At 37.5% G+C, this 19,814-nt stretch overlaps 1 protein-coding gene across 8 annotated transcripts in view; it reads right to left on the reverse strand.

The window, feature by feature from the left end:
* The window catches only part of LOC108096337, a 36,562-nt gene that overhangs the window by 13,939 nt on the left and 2,809 nt on the right, over positions 1-19,814 (reverse strand). Inside the window, exons 1-2 of one of the 8 annotated variants that reach the window (XM_017197880.2) lie at positions 7,030-7,301; positions 4,797-5,820 (exon numbers count right to left, since the gene is read on the reverse strand). The exons of 1 other annotated variant lie outside the window; for it this stretch is intronic. In XM_017197880.2, the coding sequence (XP_017053369.1) occupies positions 4,797-5,352 (556 nt within the window). In that variant the 5' untranslated portion in view covers positions 5,353-5,820; positions 7,030-7,301. Of the gene's footprint in view, positions 1-4,796; positions 5,884-6,912; positions 7,302-19,814 lie in introns of those variants that run through there. 6 more of the 8 variants (XM_017197879.2, XM_017197882.2, XM_017197881.2 and 3 more) reach the window with 6 other exon arrangements.

Genomic DNA, 19,814 nt, shown 5'->3' on the forward strand with positions numbered 1-19,814 from the left:
TCGCTCTGTCGAACAAACAAATATTCATAATTGTAAAAAAGCTCAAAGTCAGCTCCCGCAGGGCTTCAATGGAGTGAGAGATGTACACAGAGGGAGCGAGATGGACAGAGATTGCAACTAACCGCTGAATGTGCATAATTTATAAAGCTAATTAAACGCGCATTTAACTAATTAAAAATATAGCGCGCTTCAATTATTGAAATATGCTGCCCAATTATGATGCAGTCCAAATGCAAGAGAGAGAGAGAGACAGCTGGGTGGAGCAAATTTGCAATTAATATATATGTGTGAGTGAGTGTGTGCATTGCATTCGATTCCCTAGCCGTACAAACCAGAATCGAATGCTCAACGTCTCGTATACGTAACGCTAATCAAAGTGTATATTACGTATACGACAGCTTGACATGTGTGGGTTTCAAGCTAATTTTTGGACTGTCGGTATTTGTTGTTGTTGGCTTCGCTGGTGTTACTGCTGGCGCTGCCTTTTTGGCTTTTAGCAACCAAATACTAATTGACATTTTGCTATGCCGCCTGCAGAGAGAGAGATGGGAATAATGGGGCCGAAACACATGTCTATAGCTTTACAGTTAGCCCACTGCTGCTTGCCAATGCAAAAACAGTTTCAATTAAGCAATTAGCGCCATTGAAACAAATCCAACACGTTTTGTGGCTTATAAACTGAAGCATCATGTCGATTGGTTCGAACCGTGCGGTCGATCGAATCGAGCCGAGAATAGGCCATCGGTCGGGGGATTCGGGTTTCTGCGGCCATTCATTTGAGGCAATTAAAGGGTAATTGGGGTATGCGTGTTTACCCAGGGTCTGATTGATTGATCGAAAAATCTGTTTGCAAAAGGGAGAAATCCCAATTCGGTTCAATCCCAACAATTCTAGCTCTTCTTTCCGATTCTTTAATTGATTTTGTACTTTAACTTTGATGGCAGAAACCAAAGGATAGTACTACAAGAGACTATTTATTTCTAAATTATATAAAATTATAATAGTTAAAACTTACAACTAACTATTACTAACATTTGTTTTTCAATTATCTTAGATTTTTGTTCGTAAAACATTAATAACAATATTCGATGTTACCCCTTCTAAGTTGAAAAGGCATCATTTTATTTCATTTGACTGAATCATTTGATATCCCTAATGCACAGTACTTCACAGTCCACTCGACTCCTGCAAATACTGTTTAGTGTTTGCCTTATTACGTCCATTACTAATACAAATGCCAAATGCCATTTTAGTTACTGCTGCTAATTTGCGCAACATTTTTGGAACGCTCAGTTAGCATATTTATGCGAATTTCGCGCATCGATTCAATTTTAGCCACAAATCGAAAACAACAAATAGCATTTGCATATATACATGCTTAAAGTCTTGATCCTAAACGCGCATATATATACATCCGTAAGCTGCTTACGGCTTTTGTTGTCTGCCGTGAAAACCGTTCTGTATTGACGTCAGTGTTTTGCGCTCCTGCATTATATAAAGCCGCTTAATGCGAATCCGTCGCGGTTTTTTTGGGGGGGGAATGGTGGAGAAAGTCGGATTCGATTCGATTTGATTCGAAGACCCCCGGTGGACATTGGCCCTGATGGCGATGATGCATCACCATTGCCATTGCAATTTGCACTTTAATAAACCCAATAAAGCGATGCGATTGTTAATTACATTTGCAAATTCAATCAATTTCGAATAGTCTAATTTAATTAACGAATCGCTAAGTTTGATTTGCGGCGTTGCCGAGTTGATTAAATTGTAGCAGCAGTTTTCATTTAGGTAATCAACCTTTGTTACAGATCGCAAGTTTCATTTTCAAGTTAGTCTCAAAATTTGCACCCAATGGGAAATATTTGGGCCCTATATTTATACACCAATTTTTATGACCCGATTTAATGGGGTTTATTTTTGAAAGCTTATTTAAACACTTTATCTTTATTGGGTGCTCCGGCATTTCAGCTAATTGGTAACACCCACAATAGGCTTATGACTCGAAGTACTAAAAGCTATCTTTATAGCCTTTTGATTGGTCAAGTAGTTAGTAATTGCTTGCCTCGTAAACAGGTGTGTTTTCACGGTATTAGGTTTTCTATTTTCGGAAAATTGGGGTTCTGCGAACCCACTTCATGCTTACATATCTTAACCTGCCCATCAACATAAATCCCCGGGGCTACAGAATTTAATTTGTGGCCAAAAGGTCTTATCCGCAAACAAATATTAAACATATATTTACTATTTAAAGCCTTTAACCAAGCAAACCAGTCAAGGGTGTCAGCTTAAAACAATAAGTGGTGCAGGCGAACATCACCAAATTGGGAGGCAAATCAGTTAAAATAATAACAATGCGATGCCCGCAACAATGACGCCGGTGGAAACAGCAACAACACAAAGACAAACAACTCATTAAAGGGAAATTAAACAGCCGTGAACCAAAACGAACGCCATGTCACGACCCGTCACTCATACGCACTGTTGTCTGGGCCTACGTGAGTGACGTTTCGCGGTTTGATAAAGACCCTCTTTATTTCTCCAGGAAAAAATTGTCACCGAAGAAAATTGAGTAAGCGCATTGATATTTAAATCGCCCGAGGGAAAAGCAATATTTAACATACCTTATATTCTATAAATTAATATGAACTGTTTGAGCAGTTTACCTAAAAACGTGTCTAGGCATTCAAAATCTACAAAAACAATTGGCTAAAAGTACCAAGAAAAGCTATTGTTAATAGCCGAAAGGTGTGGTTAGTCACAAGTATTTAGCATCTGCCTGTTGACTTTGCTTAGTTGCCAAATCGAATTTTTGGGGGTTTTTAAATTTTTTTTTTTAATAAAAATAAGCAACTCTTGAGTAGATTGCAAGAGAAAAGTGTTAATAAAGACTGGACAGATAGAGAAATTTGTGTTTGAAAATCTAAGAAAATTTTAGTTGTTTAATAATTTTTATTATTTTTGAATTTTAAGAATTACATTTTAACAAAAAGAAAGTGCTCGGCTGTTATAAGATTTTAAATTTTGAAAATACAATGCAACTGCAGTAATCACAATTTTATGGGGAATATTTAAATATTTTTCGGTTTCATGGTCTCCAGATGTTATAGTTTTATAGTAAATACTACAAACACCCTTTTCTCTCTTGGCAACACAAACCTTACTGCTCTAGGCCTTATCAGTGAAAAAGACATTCTTTTTTTTTAAGTCCGATTGTTTGCTTGAAGCCATTAGTGCTCGAGGTCTTTGACTGCCTGCACTTGACTTACATTCGCCCCTTATCGGGGCAATCGACTACTCCTAATTGAAGTCAAACGAAGAAAAGAAATTAGCCAGCAAGCAATTTGACCATAGGCAAACAATTGACAGCCAGTCAGTTGGCCGATGCAGGACAAGGGAATTTTAATTAATTAACACAAATTTGCAGTGTATGAGAGAGCCTGGAGCACAAGTGCTGGCGGCCTGAGATGTTGGCCAATGTAAACAACAGCAAGTGCTCGAGAATCTCTCTCTTGAAATGGCCCACTTGACTGCAACTTTAATTAACTGGAAACGTAATGTTTGTTTTTGAAGGCGGCCAACGGCAGAGACAATGCCACCAGGAAGCCCGGAGGCGGTTCTCGAAAGATAAGGGCCCAAACGCATTGTCTGGTGGCCGTTCTCCCCACCCACAGTTTAATCAATGTAGTTGGGAATTTATTGGGCTAATTGCTTTATAATTTATAGGACAGCCGAAACCGGACAAAATATGATTAGGATTCGGTTGGTGGTCCCCGGTTGCACTGTAAGAAAAGCAACAAATTCAATAAAATCTATAGAATTACCAAAAGATCTATAGAAGTCTATTTAAAAATTTAAGAGTAATATTAACTCCGGACCCTTTAAATCATTTTAAAAGTAAATATTTTCTTTTCTATTTTTAGAACAGATAATTGCACATTTTTTTTGAGTGCCCAAGCTCCTGTTCTGCGGCTTCTAATTATTATTTTGGCAAATTGTTGGTGCAAACAGACAGCTCATAGAACACAATCATGTTTTGTTTATTAGCCAGCAAAGCTGTGAAATGTCTTGTGCTCTTCGCCGCTGTTTTCGAGTCACAAGATATTTACTCCGGTATGTGCTAAATAAATACTAACTGAAATTTCAATTCCCCCTTTTCGAGGTGAATCATTCTCCTCTGGGCCCGACTTTATTGTTTTGCTTCTGTTTTTGTTTTACGCTTTTTCCATTGCTTTGGAAAAGTTCTTTTCTGCCGCAGACTTTGCTTTTGGTACTTTTGTTTATTTGTTTTTATCGTTTTCTATTTTTGTTTTTTTATTTGCTTGGCTCTCGTCGCTCTTCGTGGCAAAGTCCAAGTCTAAACGGGTTTCCACTGACGTTTAATACAGCTTCAATGATTCTGCATTTTGATTTATGGATTACCGCGAATTTGAATTTTCAATAGCGCAATCGTGTTGTGCGAGTAATTGTTTGTGTTTGATTTGTCAGGTATGTAAATATAAAGGCACAGATTAAATGTAAGCTGGGCATAGTGAAATATTATTTGCTGATTGTTTATCAATTGACGTTGATATTCGAAATTCGAAAGGCTGGCTTAAAAAATATATTCAAATTTTTGAAGCTAGAAAACTGAACGCAGTTATAGCTTAGAAACAGAATAAATAAAACTGATCTTATAAACAAATACTTTTTATAATGTGTGAATATATACAAAGTAATCAAAAATAAACTACCAAAAAAGCCACCAGTAATTTTACTCAATTCACACATTACGTATACGCCACATTGGCAACACTCACATGAATTCTTCCACTGCTGGAATTTGTGGTACACGAAGCACGCGCAAATGAAGAATATCACAAAGACGATGAGCAGCGTGAGGATAACTCCTATCCAGATATCGCTGACCACGTGGGCGAAATCCTGTCCATCATCGCCCGTATATATCCTCGATCCGTGAGCTATATGCGGCGGAGGAGCCCTGGCAGCTGGCAGTACATCAAACAGATCGTCGGCAACATCGGCCACATCGTTCGCAGAGGCTGCGCCACTCAAGTTGATCTCGACCTCCTGGCGATCGATGGTGAAATTGCCCAGGGCCGAATCCAAGCCCAAGGCCAGCTGCTCGAGTTTGTTAATAAGTATGGAGTAGTTCCCCGGCAAATCGAAGCCGCCAAGATCGAGTTTTTCGCCACTATTCGCCGATGTGGCATCCAAGGTCGTTGCCGTGCCATTGAGACCTTCACCCAATGTGGTCGATGTGGCAGTTGCAGTTGCAAGCGTCAAATTGTTGGTGTCTTCGAGACCTGCCAGCAAATTGCCCGTGATATTCAGTGCTTTCAATAAGTCAGCCATTATTTAGAATCTTATATTTTGCGTGTGTTTTTTTTAGATGATTTCACTTCGGTTTGGGTTTTGGTTTTGGTTTCTAAGACGCGTTTCTATTTCTCACAACTCAGCCGCGATGCTGGAGCTTCATTGCGCGACTAAAAACGCCTGTCGAGTGTAAAGTTGCAAATTTGATGGCCCGCTTTTTGTCGGCACTCCCGTATGGCATATAGATTTTATTTTATTTAATCTCCAGCCTCTACTTTATGCCGTTTTTCACTTTTCAACTAATTGTGTTAACGCATCGGTGTTAATTCGCCTCACGCATCTCGTACGGTTTTTGTTGAAAATAGTCGCTGAATATATCGCAGATACTGGCCGCTCTCATTGCTGATTTGTTGTTCAAATATTGATCGTTGGCATTAAAGCTCTCCTTTTTTTTCATAGTACATACATGCATATAGATATTTTTGCTGTTCGCTGTTTGCTGTTTTGCTGCCGGGGAATTTATCTTAGCAATAAACGTGGCCACATACTTCATCTCCTTCGGCTGTCTATCTGTGTGAGTTCGGTTTATTGATTTGCCAAGTGGAAATGAGGGAAAACATTCGTCATGCCTCTGGAGCCCTGCTCTGTTTCGTTTAATCTCTGCCACTTTCGAGGCTGTAAAATCCCCTCATATTTGCCTGGCTAATTCTCGATTACACGTGAAGTGCATATGTAGCTGAATTCAAGGCAGCAAACGTGTGACCTGTCGATTCCTGATTACTTTGTGAGAATTACTTAATGGGGTGTATAATAATGGATTCCTTACTTTGTAAAATATTTTAATAAATTTGATCGTCAAAATCCCAGCAATTTCGAGGCAACTGTACTAATATCTGTTATTAACTGGTGCTACTTGCTTTCGATCGACTAACAACTAGGTAGGCGTAACTATATCCCCCAATCAGATACTTTTCCTGGTCTTGAAGCACATCTCATTTAATGACCGACGACTGTTCTATATTTAGAACAGCTTCAATAACAGTCAATTAGGCCGCTTGTTGTCAGCATCTATAAACATTAATTAAAACCGGGGGGGCCCTATTGAATTTCAGTACAGATATCTGGCCATTTATAGGTATATGTATTCATTTTAAGTAGACCAGGCGGAAAGTATAAGCAATTAATGAATAAATCAAGCGGAAAGTTTCACACTTTGCATACAAAATAATTAAAATTGTATAAATACTAGATCGGAACGGCAACTGATAATGTTGATATAGCCGAAGACACGTGCTTGACAAATCAATTTCATTTCATAACAAATTAAGAATATAATATGCGAATCAAAAATTTTGATCAAAAGCCGATGGACAATGACATTTAATAATGGTGTTGACATTTCATTGATAAAAACTCTTATTGGCTTTTTAATTCTTTAATTATTTCTGGAATAAATTGTAATCTGGGTGTACCAATTTACAAAAATAATATTAAGTGCTTGAAGGATAAAATCCAACTTTTTTATATAAACAGCAAATCAGCAAACATGCAATATTGAAAAGTAGGAAGTGGCTTCCTTTGCATTTCATTTAAGCTTACTTTTCATTGACTGCACTTAGAAATCATTTTCACTTAATATCCTCTATTTAAAGTTTTATATGTTTCAATTTTCAAGTTGTTTTTTCACTTCTTAGTTTATATTTTTGATTATTTTACTTCAAATATTTGGCGCCAGCCGATTTAGGCTCTTTAGTTTTGTTTTCACGACCTCTATCAACAATAACAAATGATTAAACAACTCGCGGAGTACTTGTGGCCGTTTGTTATTGTATTGCCAAATGAACCGAACTCGCGCGCTTGTTTACAACGATTAAAACTGCTTTCTTGCGTCTTGCAATTATAGCCACGTTAACAGCGAGAAGTTAACTGCCGCCAGCGGTGACAGCGCGACGTCGACTGCGACCGCGACAACGCTTCTCTAAAGACGTCGACTGCCGGCATCGCAAACAAACCGAATGAATGAATTGCCAACTGACTAGCCGACTAGCCAGCTGATTAACTGACTGACTGACTGACTGACGGAACCTAGGCTGATGCTGAGATTCAGATACGGCTACGGATCGAGATTGGGATTGAGCTATGTCTGGACCGAACTGCTTTTGACGTGAAGACGTCGTCAAAAACTTAATCAACTTAGACAACGCCTTCGCAGGTCCCCGCAGATTAGGTTGACACTCAAAAATAATAGTATCCGTATTTTGCTAGGTTTTTGTATGTTTTTAATTTGTAATATGCTAATGCAAAAGGTGTGTTTTCATCAACGCAAGGTAGTATTGCAACTTTTTATCAGTTTGCCGCTACAAAAAATGGTATCTCATCTTTTATCATTAACATTACAGAATAAAACATGAACTTTGAACAACTCGTAAATTAAAAATGTATTAGTATTCAGTTATTTAGTTCATAATATTTCTTGAAAATCAACTCCGCGAATATCATTAACATTCAATAAAATGTTTAGTTTATTAGTTTACATTTTAGTATACCCGGAAATAATGTTTGATGTTTTTTTTCTATGTGCAGTTGTTCAACAGCAAAAAACTAGCAACTCAATAATCATTGCGAAGCCGATTGCAGCAATTGACTTTGCTTGATTGTAAATTTGTTCTTTGATTTATTTGTTTATTTCGTTATGTTTTGATTTATGTGGTGCTTGTCGCTACTGCTTTTCTTTAAATTGTATTTGCTATTATAACCTTTGTTGCTTGGGATTTTAATTTAGTTTAAATTTGTTACACGGATGTTACACTTATCTCTCAATTGCATATTGAATTCTTGATAATTAACAATTATAATAGTTACGTAAGGGTTAAAGTTCTTATTTAAATGAACTTACAATTATTTTAATTTTTCTTAATATATTCCATTCACAATAAGATATAATTGAATATTATTTTTGCATCTAGTGAAAGCAATCGTTTTTTTTTAGTTCGTGTTTTATTAGTTACTATAATTTACGTTTCCCCTTCAAGCATTTATTCTAATCATTTCTTATAATTGCGTACTTTCCATTCACACAATTTATTTAGCATTTCCTCACAAATATGTTCACTCTTGCTTAAGCATTGTTTGCGTTCTATTTTATGAACATATATTTGTATGTATGTATATACGCTTTCAGCAAACACTTTAATGCAATTGCCTTTGATTTATTTTTCGTTGCACTTCTGCTGGAAATATCAGGAATTCTTCTTCTAATCCGACCATGCATATTTCATGTTTATTGCATATCATTTACATTTAATTTTATGCATTGGCATTATGCTGCTGAAACGTGAGCATTTCATGGACAATTTTGCAGCGAGTATTTTATTAGTTTCAGGCAACATTTGTTGTTCGGCTGTTGCAGTGCATGTTTTATTATCTTTTGGGTGTTTATTAAAATTTGCATTTAATTATTTCGTTTCATTTTGTTATTTGCATTTTGTGGTTGCCGCACTCTGCTGGCGATGTTCTAATGCGGCGCCTAAGTCTGAAATGTTGTAGGACAATTTCAATTAAGTTGGGCCTTAATGCGATTACATAATGCCCAAGGGGCGTGGTTAAAAGTTGTTTTGTCTGTATGCTTAGTGGAAGTAATTTTTCTGGTGTGTGCGGTTAACTATTTGTAAATCACAAATTGATTCGATCGAATGGCTGATTATGAATTTTCCATTTGCTAATATTGACTTTCGTGTGTGGGATTTTGTATTTATGAGCATCAATTGCAATTAGCATTCTGCACAGGCTTAGTGACGCATGATTAGAGCTTTATCAATTTCGAATTATTTTATTGATACTAGCACTTAAAGTTCAAATACTGTTTGTACTTCAAGGGGGCGGTCCTAATCGGTTTTGAAGAGGCTTTGTCACGGGATTTCCAATTGACAGATTACTCGCATTCTTTTTTATGGGGCTCGTAAATGTGTTTGCCACCAATTGCACTGGCAAATCAATCAACAATAGAGCACATTAAAATGGCCTCTTTTTGCACTTTAAATGCTAAAAGCTAAAGCTAAATTGAACGGAAATAATTGGGTTAAAAAGCCTGAATGGGAAATGGGAACAATAACTGATTGAGTTATTGTTTTAAATTCATATAAATGATATTTATTTCTAAAGCCACTCATATGTGGCTTTGTTTTTATGTGCTTTGTATTTATTTATTAGTGTTTCCAGGTCAGTTTGGTGAGCCTTCCCCTTGGGCACTTCGCTCTAACATTTATCTCGAGTGTATGTGTGCTCATGATTTATTTGGAGTAACCGGTTGCATTGTTTATCACGGCGATTCCTTATCTCGAGTGGCTCACTAATCATCTTGACAGCTTATACATACGTCAGAATACTATTTACGTTCTTCATTAAACATGTGCTAAATACTTTTTGTTTAAGAAAAGCAACAAATGTGTTTTTAATGCGAGGCGATATTTGTGTTTTTAAATGTCGGTTCGAATTGGTTTAAGCTGGAATTTTGCATGGTCTTTACATTAGCTTGCCAATAAAGATTCAGAGGCTATAATTAATTCTTTACGGATGTAATCAACACATTATTACGGAAGATGAATAATTTCCTTAATAATCATTTCACAAAAGTAATAATGGATCATATATATTTTATAAAATTGTTAAACGATTACAGTTAGCCACTGTTTTTTTTTAATAGAGGGAAAGGAACTACAAATATTTTTTAAAATTTAAGAAGTTTTGCATTTTACAATTTACAAAGATCCTTTCTAATTTTACATGGATTTTACGTTTCGAACTCTCCACAGTGTATCAATCGTTAGCAAAGTTCTCAACCGCGGATCTATTTGGGTCAGTAAACTCTACCCTAATCAAAACAAACTCACCATGCTATTAATTTTTTATTCTCAGTCAGCCTCGATGAAAATTCCCCAATAAAATTAACACAAAACCAGGCGTAAACGTGCAGTTAATATTTGTATAATTAAAATGTTTACCATCATATTTTTTGCGTGCCAGACGCCGGCAGGCAGCTGTGAACAGGTGTGAACCGGTTGCGCATGCGCAAGACAGAATGATCAAGTGACACGGCTCACGTGATGACGCCAAAAGTTACACACAACTTATTCAACCAGTTTGGGTATTTCTGCACTATAATTAACCGAAATGTGTCACAACACTTGTTGCCAACGGCTTTGGATAAAACAACAAACGAGGGCAACAGGCAAATGATAATGGACCGCCACTAAGTCTGGTGATAAGATCGGGATAAAAAAATATCAAACACATAAATCCATCACCCCTGGAATTTGATGTCGTCTATATGGATTACCGCTTGAAAAGTTCACAGTCACGCTGATTAAGGCATCAATGAGGTAATTCTACGATGGTTCAATGTGCCTGTTATTAACCCCCCGGGAATTTCCTATGTCAGCAGCGATACGAACATTCCAGCCAGTTGAATATACTTGGTAAATAGTCAGCGTTATTTGCGCTTTACTCGCTTCACTTCGCCGCGGGGAAAGGTGAGCAAACAAAGGAAGTGCGAGGGTATGCTAACCGCCTGTAATACACTTAATTATAGAGTTCTGAGTAAGCGGGGTCTTTGAACGAGGACTGGCCGCCGAGCGAGATAATGCTACTGAATTATGAAATAGTTGGGTAACACATAGGAAAAGATAATCACACAGAGCTAAAGAATTGTAATGCAATTTATTGATTTATTTAAATGAAAGTTAAGGCATTTTATTGTTCGAAACTAATAATTATTTTGCCGATTGTTAGATATAGTTTAAAACACAAAAAATATATGGTTAAAAAGTGAACTAACGTAAGATAAACAGTTTTTATTTTGTAAATAAAATTATAAATGCTATGTACCTAATTCTAGATTCTCATTTATACATCCATCTTCAGTACGTAAAATTATTTTATTGTAATATCAAAAGGAAGGTAACTTATTTCCCGGAAAAATCATATTAAATATTCAATAATAGTTGAGTAACCCTCTTTAGCATATTCCTATAATCTCCTGGCACCAGAGAAATCCAACTTTCCTTTTATTAAAAAATCCCAGTTTCCCTAACACACTCGACTCCATTCAATAGCGAAGACCTTGTCTCAGTCAGATCCCTTATTGGCAACTCTATCGCAACAATCTTTTATCCAAACACAACAAGCCGCATCCTCGGTCTCCGACCCTTCGAACAAATGCCGTCAGTTGTTCGACACTCCGGGTTTCCCGGCACTCTACCACTCTCCGCTTCCCCGGTTCTCCGGTTCCTTTAAGCCAATTTGTAAACCATCAAATCGCGTTAAATGCGCTTTTCCGGTCGCGGCCTCTTTTCCTCTTTTATCTCCGTCTGACTGCCGCAGAGGAGAAAAATCTCATTGTTATTGTTTTGCTTGCTAAACGGAAATGGTTAGGCTGACAGCGGGCTGTATCCTTTTCGGCTTTGCACCTCCGACAGGTACAAGGACGACATATGCCTTGATAAGGATGCAATCGTTCGCGCTCCTCGCAACTTATTGATCTGTTTGCCTTTGGGCCATTCCATTCCTTTGTGGCATCGCATCTGTGAGAACGGAAATTGAAAGGCGGTTGGGGAATGGATTCCTTATAGAGTTATGCAAGCGTTTTCTCCCTCAATAGGAGATTGTCACCAGGCAAGTACTACACTACACTCTTCATGCCTTTTTTACGCCCAACCTCTATTTGAACTTCCGTCGGAACACAAACGACCAAACGACCCGAAAACCGTGGCCAATGCACTCGGCTCATAAACAGTAGCCAGGTTGCCAGGTCGGTTTTGACCCGATTCTGTTCATAAAATGTCTGAAAAATGAGCGTGTAATTTACGAGCTGTTTGTCAACAAAGCAGGAAAATCTATTTTGTATTTTACGAGCCGAAAGAACTTAAAACTGGAACCGAAACTGACCAGCGGCAGCCTAATGAGGCGTTTTTGATCGCTTCCGCTTGGAGTTGAATAAATTTAAATACTCATTAGACCCAAACATATCAGACAAATCGTCTTTATGTCACAGGGTGAGATACGGTCCCATCTATTGTTATATTTAATTGAGGAATATACCTTAGAAGAAGGTGAGGAAATTGGAAAGTTCCATATTAAATGAAATTGGTTTGAAAAGAAGCATTGTATATTTGGCTTTTTAAATGTTACTGATGCAAATAAATGTCTATAATTTTTCAAGTTAATTTTAAAGAACATGAAACAGCCTTTATATAAACCATTTCCTTTAATATACCATTCAAAGTGCTGCAAAGTTCTGTTCTGTCACGGAATTTGAAACTTAAAGTTTGCATCACTTTGTTTGCCAAAGATTCTTCTGTGTCCGGGAATCTTTCACCACTATCTACCTTCTGTGATCTCAAAAATTACTTTGGTTATAGTTGCCTTCCTTGTCAACCGACGGCTTCACGGCGTTTCTTCTCCGCTCCTCTCGGCCACACAATCAATCATAATTGTTTCTCAGTTTGTCAACAAACTCCGAGTTTCGTGGTGCTGGAGTTTCGAGTTGTCTGTTATCGCAATGCAACCAGGCTGTGGGCGGTGGGTCCCTGGCCACGCCCACATCGAGCGGCATCAACTAAGTTCCAGCAAAAAGCCATTGACATTTGTGGGTGGGAATGGGTAGTTTCAACAGAAAGGACTACAGGCACTGCATATAAAGTTGCAGCAAAAAGTGCACCAGGGGAGCCACAACAATAACGAAGGACGAAGGCTGATAAGCGTTGAAACGGAAGTGGCACACAGACACAGGAAGTAGCTGAATGGGTGTATTAGTACACTTGAAAAAATTAACAAAAATTACATAAATGGTATAATAGTAAATACCTTTACTATTTATTTAATTAACATTTTGATGTGGTAATTTAGAATTTCTTAAGTTGCTAATGCATGCTTAAATTAAAATTGATATTTTTAAACATTTTTCTGAGTGCAGCGACTAACGTGTGGCTGTGAAAAAATCGGTTGGTAAGCGAGGATGGGCAACGCAACAGTTTGCCAGGGGATATTGACGGACCAAAGTCGCGTTGAGTTGCTATCAATGGCATTGGAGGAATTCCCCAGTGTGTCCTGCGCGGCAGCAAAGCATGAAAACCCGATTACGCTCAGTTGATATGCAAGGACCTTCCGTCCTTTCTCCTTCCCCCTCTCCTGCATCCCATATATATATATATCTATATATATACATATATCTGTGCAGGCGACGACGAAGGAGAAGAAGCAGCAGAAGAAGGAGTCGCGTTAACATATGATTGTCGTCTGCCTCGCCCAAACATAAAAAGGGATAAAGGATAACGAAGCGCAAATTTCAAATAATCATGAATATTACATGAGCTGCAGGAGTAGACAAACGTTACACACACACACACACATGGAGACCATGGCTCCTGTTCCTGCTCCTTGGGAAACTCCTCCTTCTCGGCGGCGATTTATATGAAAATCATTCACACGTTCCAAATTATTTATTAATGTCTATGCAAAATTGTGTGAACCTAGGGACCATGAGCAGGGAGTGGGGAAGTGCCACAGTTAAAGAGGGTTCGAACTGCTCACAAGTCAGGATTTGACAGTTTTTGTGTTTAATTTCCCCGCTTTTTTCGACTTGCAGAAAGCCGCTGGACATTGACAAGGGGTTGCAGCCGGAAAACGCTTTAGAAATCGATTTTTAACTTAATCATTAATATCTGAAGAGCCAACGAATTTCATTTTTAAAGCTAATCTATTTGAAAAAACATTTATTTGGTATTGTTAGTTTGTGAACAGATAAGTTTCAGCCATTTTAATAATAAAAACTTAAGGGGCAAAAACTAATTTTACAGGTAATTTACATGATGAAATATATGCTTTAAATAAAAAGTTTACTTCTTTCTGTTTATATTTGTTTAATTTAAATTTAATAATTATCTTTAGTTTGCTTTTATCTAGGGACTTATTCCCACTGTAAATATTTATATTTAATTTAAGAAGTATGAACGATGTTTTTCCCTACTTACACCCATTGGATCCTTTGTTAAAGGGAATTCGAGACAGCTTCCCTGCAAGCCTTTGGAAGATAAATTTATCCCCTATCGTCTAGAAGACACTTCTTAGTCACTTCTGGAAGATAGAAAGACGATAGAACACATTTTACAAAAACAAAATACACATCTATCGCCTAGAAGTCACTTCTTAGACACTTCTGGATGATAGAAAGACGATAGAAATTTTTGGAAAAAAAGAGGAGTTTTTTATCGCCTAGAAGTCACTTATAAGTCACTTCTGGAAGATAGAAAGACGATAGAACACATTTTACAAAAACAAAATACTCATCTATCCCGAAGAAGACACTTCTGAGTCACTTCTGGAAGATAGAAAGACGATAGCACACATTTTACAACAACAAATATACAAAAAAAACTATCTCCCAATTCACTTCTGGAAGTTGATAGGAAGATAGTAAAGCAAAGGTCCCAAAAATTTACCGATATTCTGGTTTTACTGAACATTTTTGTGTATTTTCTTTTGACCCGCGTACAGATTTTGCTGCAAGGCGTCATTTAGTTTCTAGACTGCTGTCTTGCCAGTTCAAGTCTGAAAATTGTTTAGTGTTTAAAGATATTATTGCGTCTAACAACGCGTACAATGCCGGAAAAAATGCAGCACATGTTAAGATCAACTATTTTTTATATAAAGGTAATGCACATCAGTTTCTAAATATGGTTTTCATTTTTATAATATTATTTGTTTTTTTTCTTTTAGAGTTTACATTTGTTAAATTTCTGGATTATTCAGAGCTGAAAAATCAAAAAATCTTCCATCAACAGTTCATCGGGTGTACAAGCGTCGAAAATATACAAAATTATATTAAAAAAAATATATTAACATATGTATAAGTTATTATATTTAAAAAAAATTAAATTTTTAATAAATGTAGTACAAATATTTTCTATTACTTTTTTCCAATTGGGAATATTCTTCTGGGTATCTTCTGGAAGTGTCGCGGAAGTCACTTCTAGAAGTGTCGCGGAAGACACTTCTGGAAGTGTCGCAGAAGTCTCTTCTGGGGGGTGACGCAGAAGTCACTTCTGGAAGTGTCGCGGAAGTCTCTTCTGGGGGGTGACGCAGAAGTCTCTTCTGGGGGGTGACGCAGAAGTGTCACAGTTCTTCCCGACGGACGTCACTTCCGCGATCCGAAAGCGATAGTCGCGGAAGATAGTTTTATCTTCCAGAAGTCACTCAGAAGTGTCTTCCGCGATAGAAAAGGCTTGCAGGGTTGACTGATATCAAACACCTCCTTTGTATGCGTGTGTATCTGCGAGTGCGCTTAAGTGTATCTGTGAGCCCGTGTGCGAGTGTGTGCGTCAAAGGGAGAAGCCGCGGCAATGAGCTTGCAATAATGTGATAAGCGGAACGGAAATGAAAACAAGAATAAATGCAAGTGCAAACCAAGCGATGACAGTGGCATAAAAACGAAGGAGAGTGTAAGTAGCAGCAACAGCAACAACAACAACAAAAAGCAAAGCTGCAACAACAAAGGCGAGCCACAACAAAGAGCCAAGCACTTAAAAGCCATGCGAAGGCGCCAACGTCAACATGACACAGGTACACAGAAAAAATAAATGTTTTTTCACAAACATTAATTATAATTGTAAAAAAAATATTGTACACCTGATTTCATTTTATGCATACTTCAAAAAAGGACGTATTGACTCCAAAGAAAATCATTCAAAAAAGAGACACAGTGCTTATACTTTGGAACATTACAAGCTTTAAAATAAATATTATTAAAAACTTAAAATACCTTACACAACAAATTAATTAAAACAACAAATAAATTCTGAACATTTAAATTTATTATTTATATTATCAACAACACTTAAAAATTGTTTGCTGTGCATTGGCAACGGGACGGATTGAAAAAGGCGGTGCAATGAGGAGCCGCCGTCATCAGGCAGTCAGGCAATAAAAGCAAAATTGCCATTGGAGCCAAGACCCCCTGGATTTCCTCTTCCCCTTGACACCCTCCCCCTCAACACCCATCACATGTGGCTCTTTTGCCTCAATTATTTTTATTGGTTCGGCGCAAAAATTTACGTTGCATACTTTGCAGCGCCGCCTGGCATGGCGTTAATTTCGTTATGGAAAATTGCAACGACTTGACATGTGAGCGTGCGATGGGAACCGGATGATGGGGATTGGGAAAGCCAAACGGAAATGGGGATAAGGAGGCACGCACTGGGAAAAATATCTCGTGTGATTACGTTTTCATTAAGACTATAAATATAATTAAGTACATTTTGGGTCTTTGGGTCTTTGGATCTTTGATTTATTGAGCTCCTATTTGAAAATAAGTTGAAAATAATAAATAAATGAAAAAAATTGAATCTAAGTTATTCTTTTGTTCAGCACACTTATATAATATTTGTTTGGATGCTTTTTTAATTATTTAACTCTTATCTTCGTGTACTTAAGCAATCAGTTTCAGATAAAAGTATAGTTGAAATGCTAATTCTAATAAGCCTCTTTCGCGGTTACAGTTTATCATTTTATGTAATTCTTTGCAGTGTACAAGAACCTGGGAAAAAGTTGAAAATGGGAACCTGCCCCACGGTGCAAGTGTAAGGGAGCCGACAATGCGGCGCCACTGCATACAATTGAGCTTAATATTGAAAACTTTCGAGTATCTTAATTAAAGGTTAAGTGTGTGTGAGCCTTTTTAAAAGAGAATGGAGAGAAAGCTCGAATTATGGTAATTTGTGTTGAAAGGCTGCTAAGTGGGCAATTGAAACGGTTGAATTGGCGCAAGATTTACGGCTAGAGCAGAAGGAGCATTAAATGCCAATCAGAAGCTCTTGCCAAATATTGGTCCAATAATTCAATTAGTGGATATATTTTTATTCGCATTTATTCTGATTTAAACAGTTTTCATTGATTAACGTTAATTCGATGACTTACCTTTGGTCGTCATCGTTCCTTCCTCCGATACAATAATTAATCCATTAATTTATTTTAATTCAATGTGCAGTCAACATTTATTTATTGACCACTTTAGCTGACACTGTTCAGTCATTTGTACTCCGTGCAAAAGAAGTATATAGGTATATAAATTGAGTACCATTTATCAAAATAAAGCCAGGAAAGCCTCGTGCAATTTGCATTTATTCTATAATTACATAACAAAAGCAATTAAATTCAACTTAATCAAATTGCAAATTGACAGCTTCAAATGCAGAATCGCCACCCATCGATAAAACAAATGCAATTGACCTGAATTCCAAATTGCAAGTATCCAACACGAATTTCCCTACATCCGTGAACAAGTATCGAACATCTTTCTCTGGCGAAAGCCCAATCAATAATCGAACGTGTGAAGGAGATTTATAGGAGAATGATGGGGAAAATTGAGAGTCAAGGAAATGGATGTTTCGAGTAGCCCTCGCTAATAAAAAATGTAAATTCTATGCACAATTTAAGTCGCAAAATTCAGCACAATAAATACAAATTAGATGAAATGTCTAAGAAAAAAAACAGCGTCAGTGGATTACATTAGAACTTGTGAATAAGGTGGCGCTTATAAATAAATACTTTGTTAAAAACTCTATTAGTTTAAAAAAAAAAAAAAAAATAAAATCAATTATACATCGAGTATATTTAAAATAATATTTATTGAATGCTTCTTTCACAACCAAAGTTGTACTGGTAACTGTAAACTTTTATAAAGTGTTTCTTAAAATTTTTTAAATATGTATATAGAATATTATTATGATTGGGTTATTATTATTATTATGAAGCAAAAAAATAATACTTTCTTTATTTTATTTATGTTTATTAGACCTTGAAATATTTTGGCCTAACTTTGGTCCATCCCAAAAGCTTTGTCATGCTCCATCACTGGCTAAAACATGGCCCAAATCCGATCCGCCTGCCCGAGTCCTGCTTCCTGACCAAGTACAAGTTACAAACTCACGTAGAACCTCCAGCTCCTGGGAACAAATCCCCACCCCTCAGCCCCCCTCGCCGAGGGCGATATTTTCAATGCGCTGTCGGTAAAAATTACGCACTTTTAGTTGGTCGCCTCCGTCCGCCGATGTTTTCAGCGAGTTGTCTACCGTTTTTTTTTTTTTTTTTTTCTCGTTTCGCTAGCCAGCGGCGGGACATGAATATTTTAAAAAACTCGCAGGGTCTCAGCGTAAGATTGAGACGATGTTAGATGTTTGATGACGAGCGGGGAGTCGCAGGACCAACGCACACGCACAATGAATAATTTAAGGACCCCGAAGACAGACGGGTCCCGGCATCATCAAATAAATGCCAAATGAGCAATCAAAGTGCCATGAAAGACTAACTAAGCAGAGCCACCAACTGATGAGGAGCTGTAAAAAATGATGTACACGAATTATCGGGACAGTGGGTGGTTCGGTGGTTGGGTGGTGCAGGGCGTTTCGAGGGGGTTTTCGGTGGTCCCAGCAAATGAAGCGCGTAAACAGCAAATAAAGTTGAAAGAAATTTTTACGCATTTTTGCTTGCATAAATAATAAAAAAGTACTCTTATATTTTTAGGTTCCTCAGTACAGAGTAGAAATCCGTGTACTTTTAAAGTTTTTTTTTTAATATTGAATTCAAAGCATAATGGTTAAACCAGAATTCCGTTAAATGCAGTTAAGAAAAGTTAGCTAATTATAAATAATTTTCAATTATAAACAGTAGATATTTGTTTTTAATTGTATATAAAAAGACACTTGGGACAGCAGAGTAACCTCTTTGTTCAAGGATACTGAAGGATTTATTTCAGTCTGTCATTTTCCTTCTCCATCATCTTTGCAAATTTGTTAAGAAAATTTAAAGTGGCCTACGCATCGAATACAAAAGGAAATAGCTGGGAAAACTGAATTATAGATTCAACTCGAGGCGAGCAACTTGGCGAGCGCTCCTCCACGTTGGAAGACAAAAACTTATTATACGCCCGGGCTTTTGCCGCATCAGCTGGGACCCGTTGGTTGGTTGGATGCGTGGTGGCAAGATGGGTGGCAATATGGGTGGCAATATGGGTGGCAAGATGTGGGGAGGGGAGGTTGCACTCACAGCCCCATATTGTCGATACATAAGCAATTGGTATGTACAACTGCGCCTCCTGGTTTTCCGCTTTTTCCCCCTCGACTTTCCCCGGAAAGCGGCGACCCGAGAGAGAAATGCGGTTATGAATTCCTGAACAGAAAAACCCGGGGAAAAGCATCGACTGCAGTTGGCTCGCGCAAGAGGCTGAAGTTTTTTATTAAAACTTGTGCAGCGAAATGAGCGTAAGGCTAAATAAAACATAAAAAAAAAGACGAAACGAAAAGTTTCATAAAACATTTGTGACTTTGCGCAATTTTTATGGCTCTCAACTTTAAGTTGGCCGTGTGCGGCAAACAAGAATAAGGAACAGGGGCATTAACTAGGCAACTATTGGCCGGGGAAACACCAGAAGACCCCGGCACGTTTTGTGGCCA

The sequence above is a fragment of the Drosophila ficusphila genome, unplaced genomic scaffold (genome assembly GCF_018152265.1).
Source record: "Drosophila ficusphila isolate 14025-0441.05 unplaced genomic scaffold, ASM1815226v1 contig_106, whole genome shotgun sequence".
Classification (NCBI taxonomy): Eukaryota; Metazoa; Arthropoda; class Insecta; order Diptera; family Drosophilidae; genus Drosophila; species Drosophila ficusphila.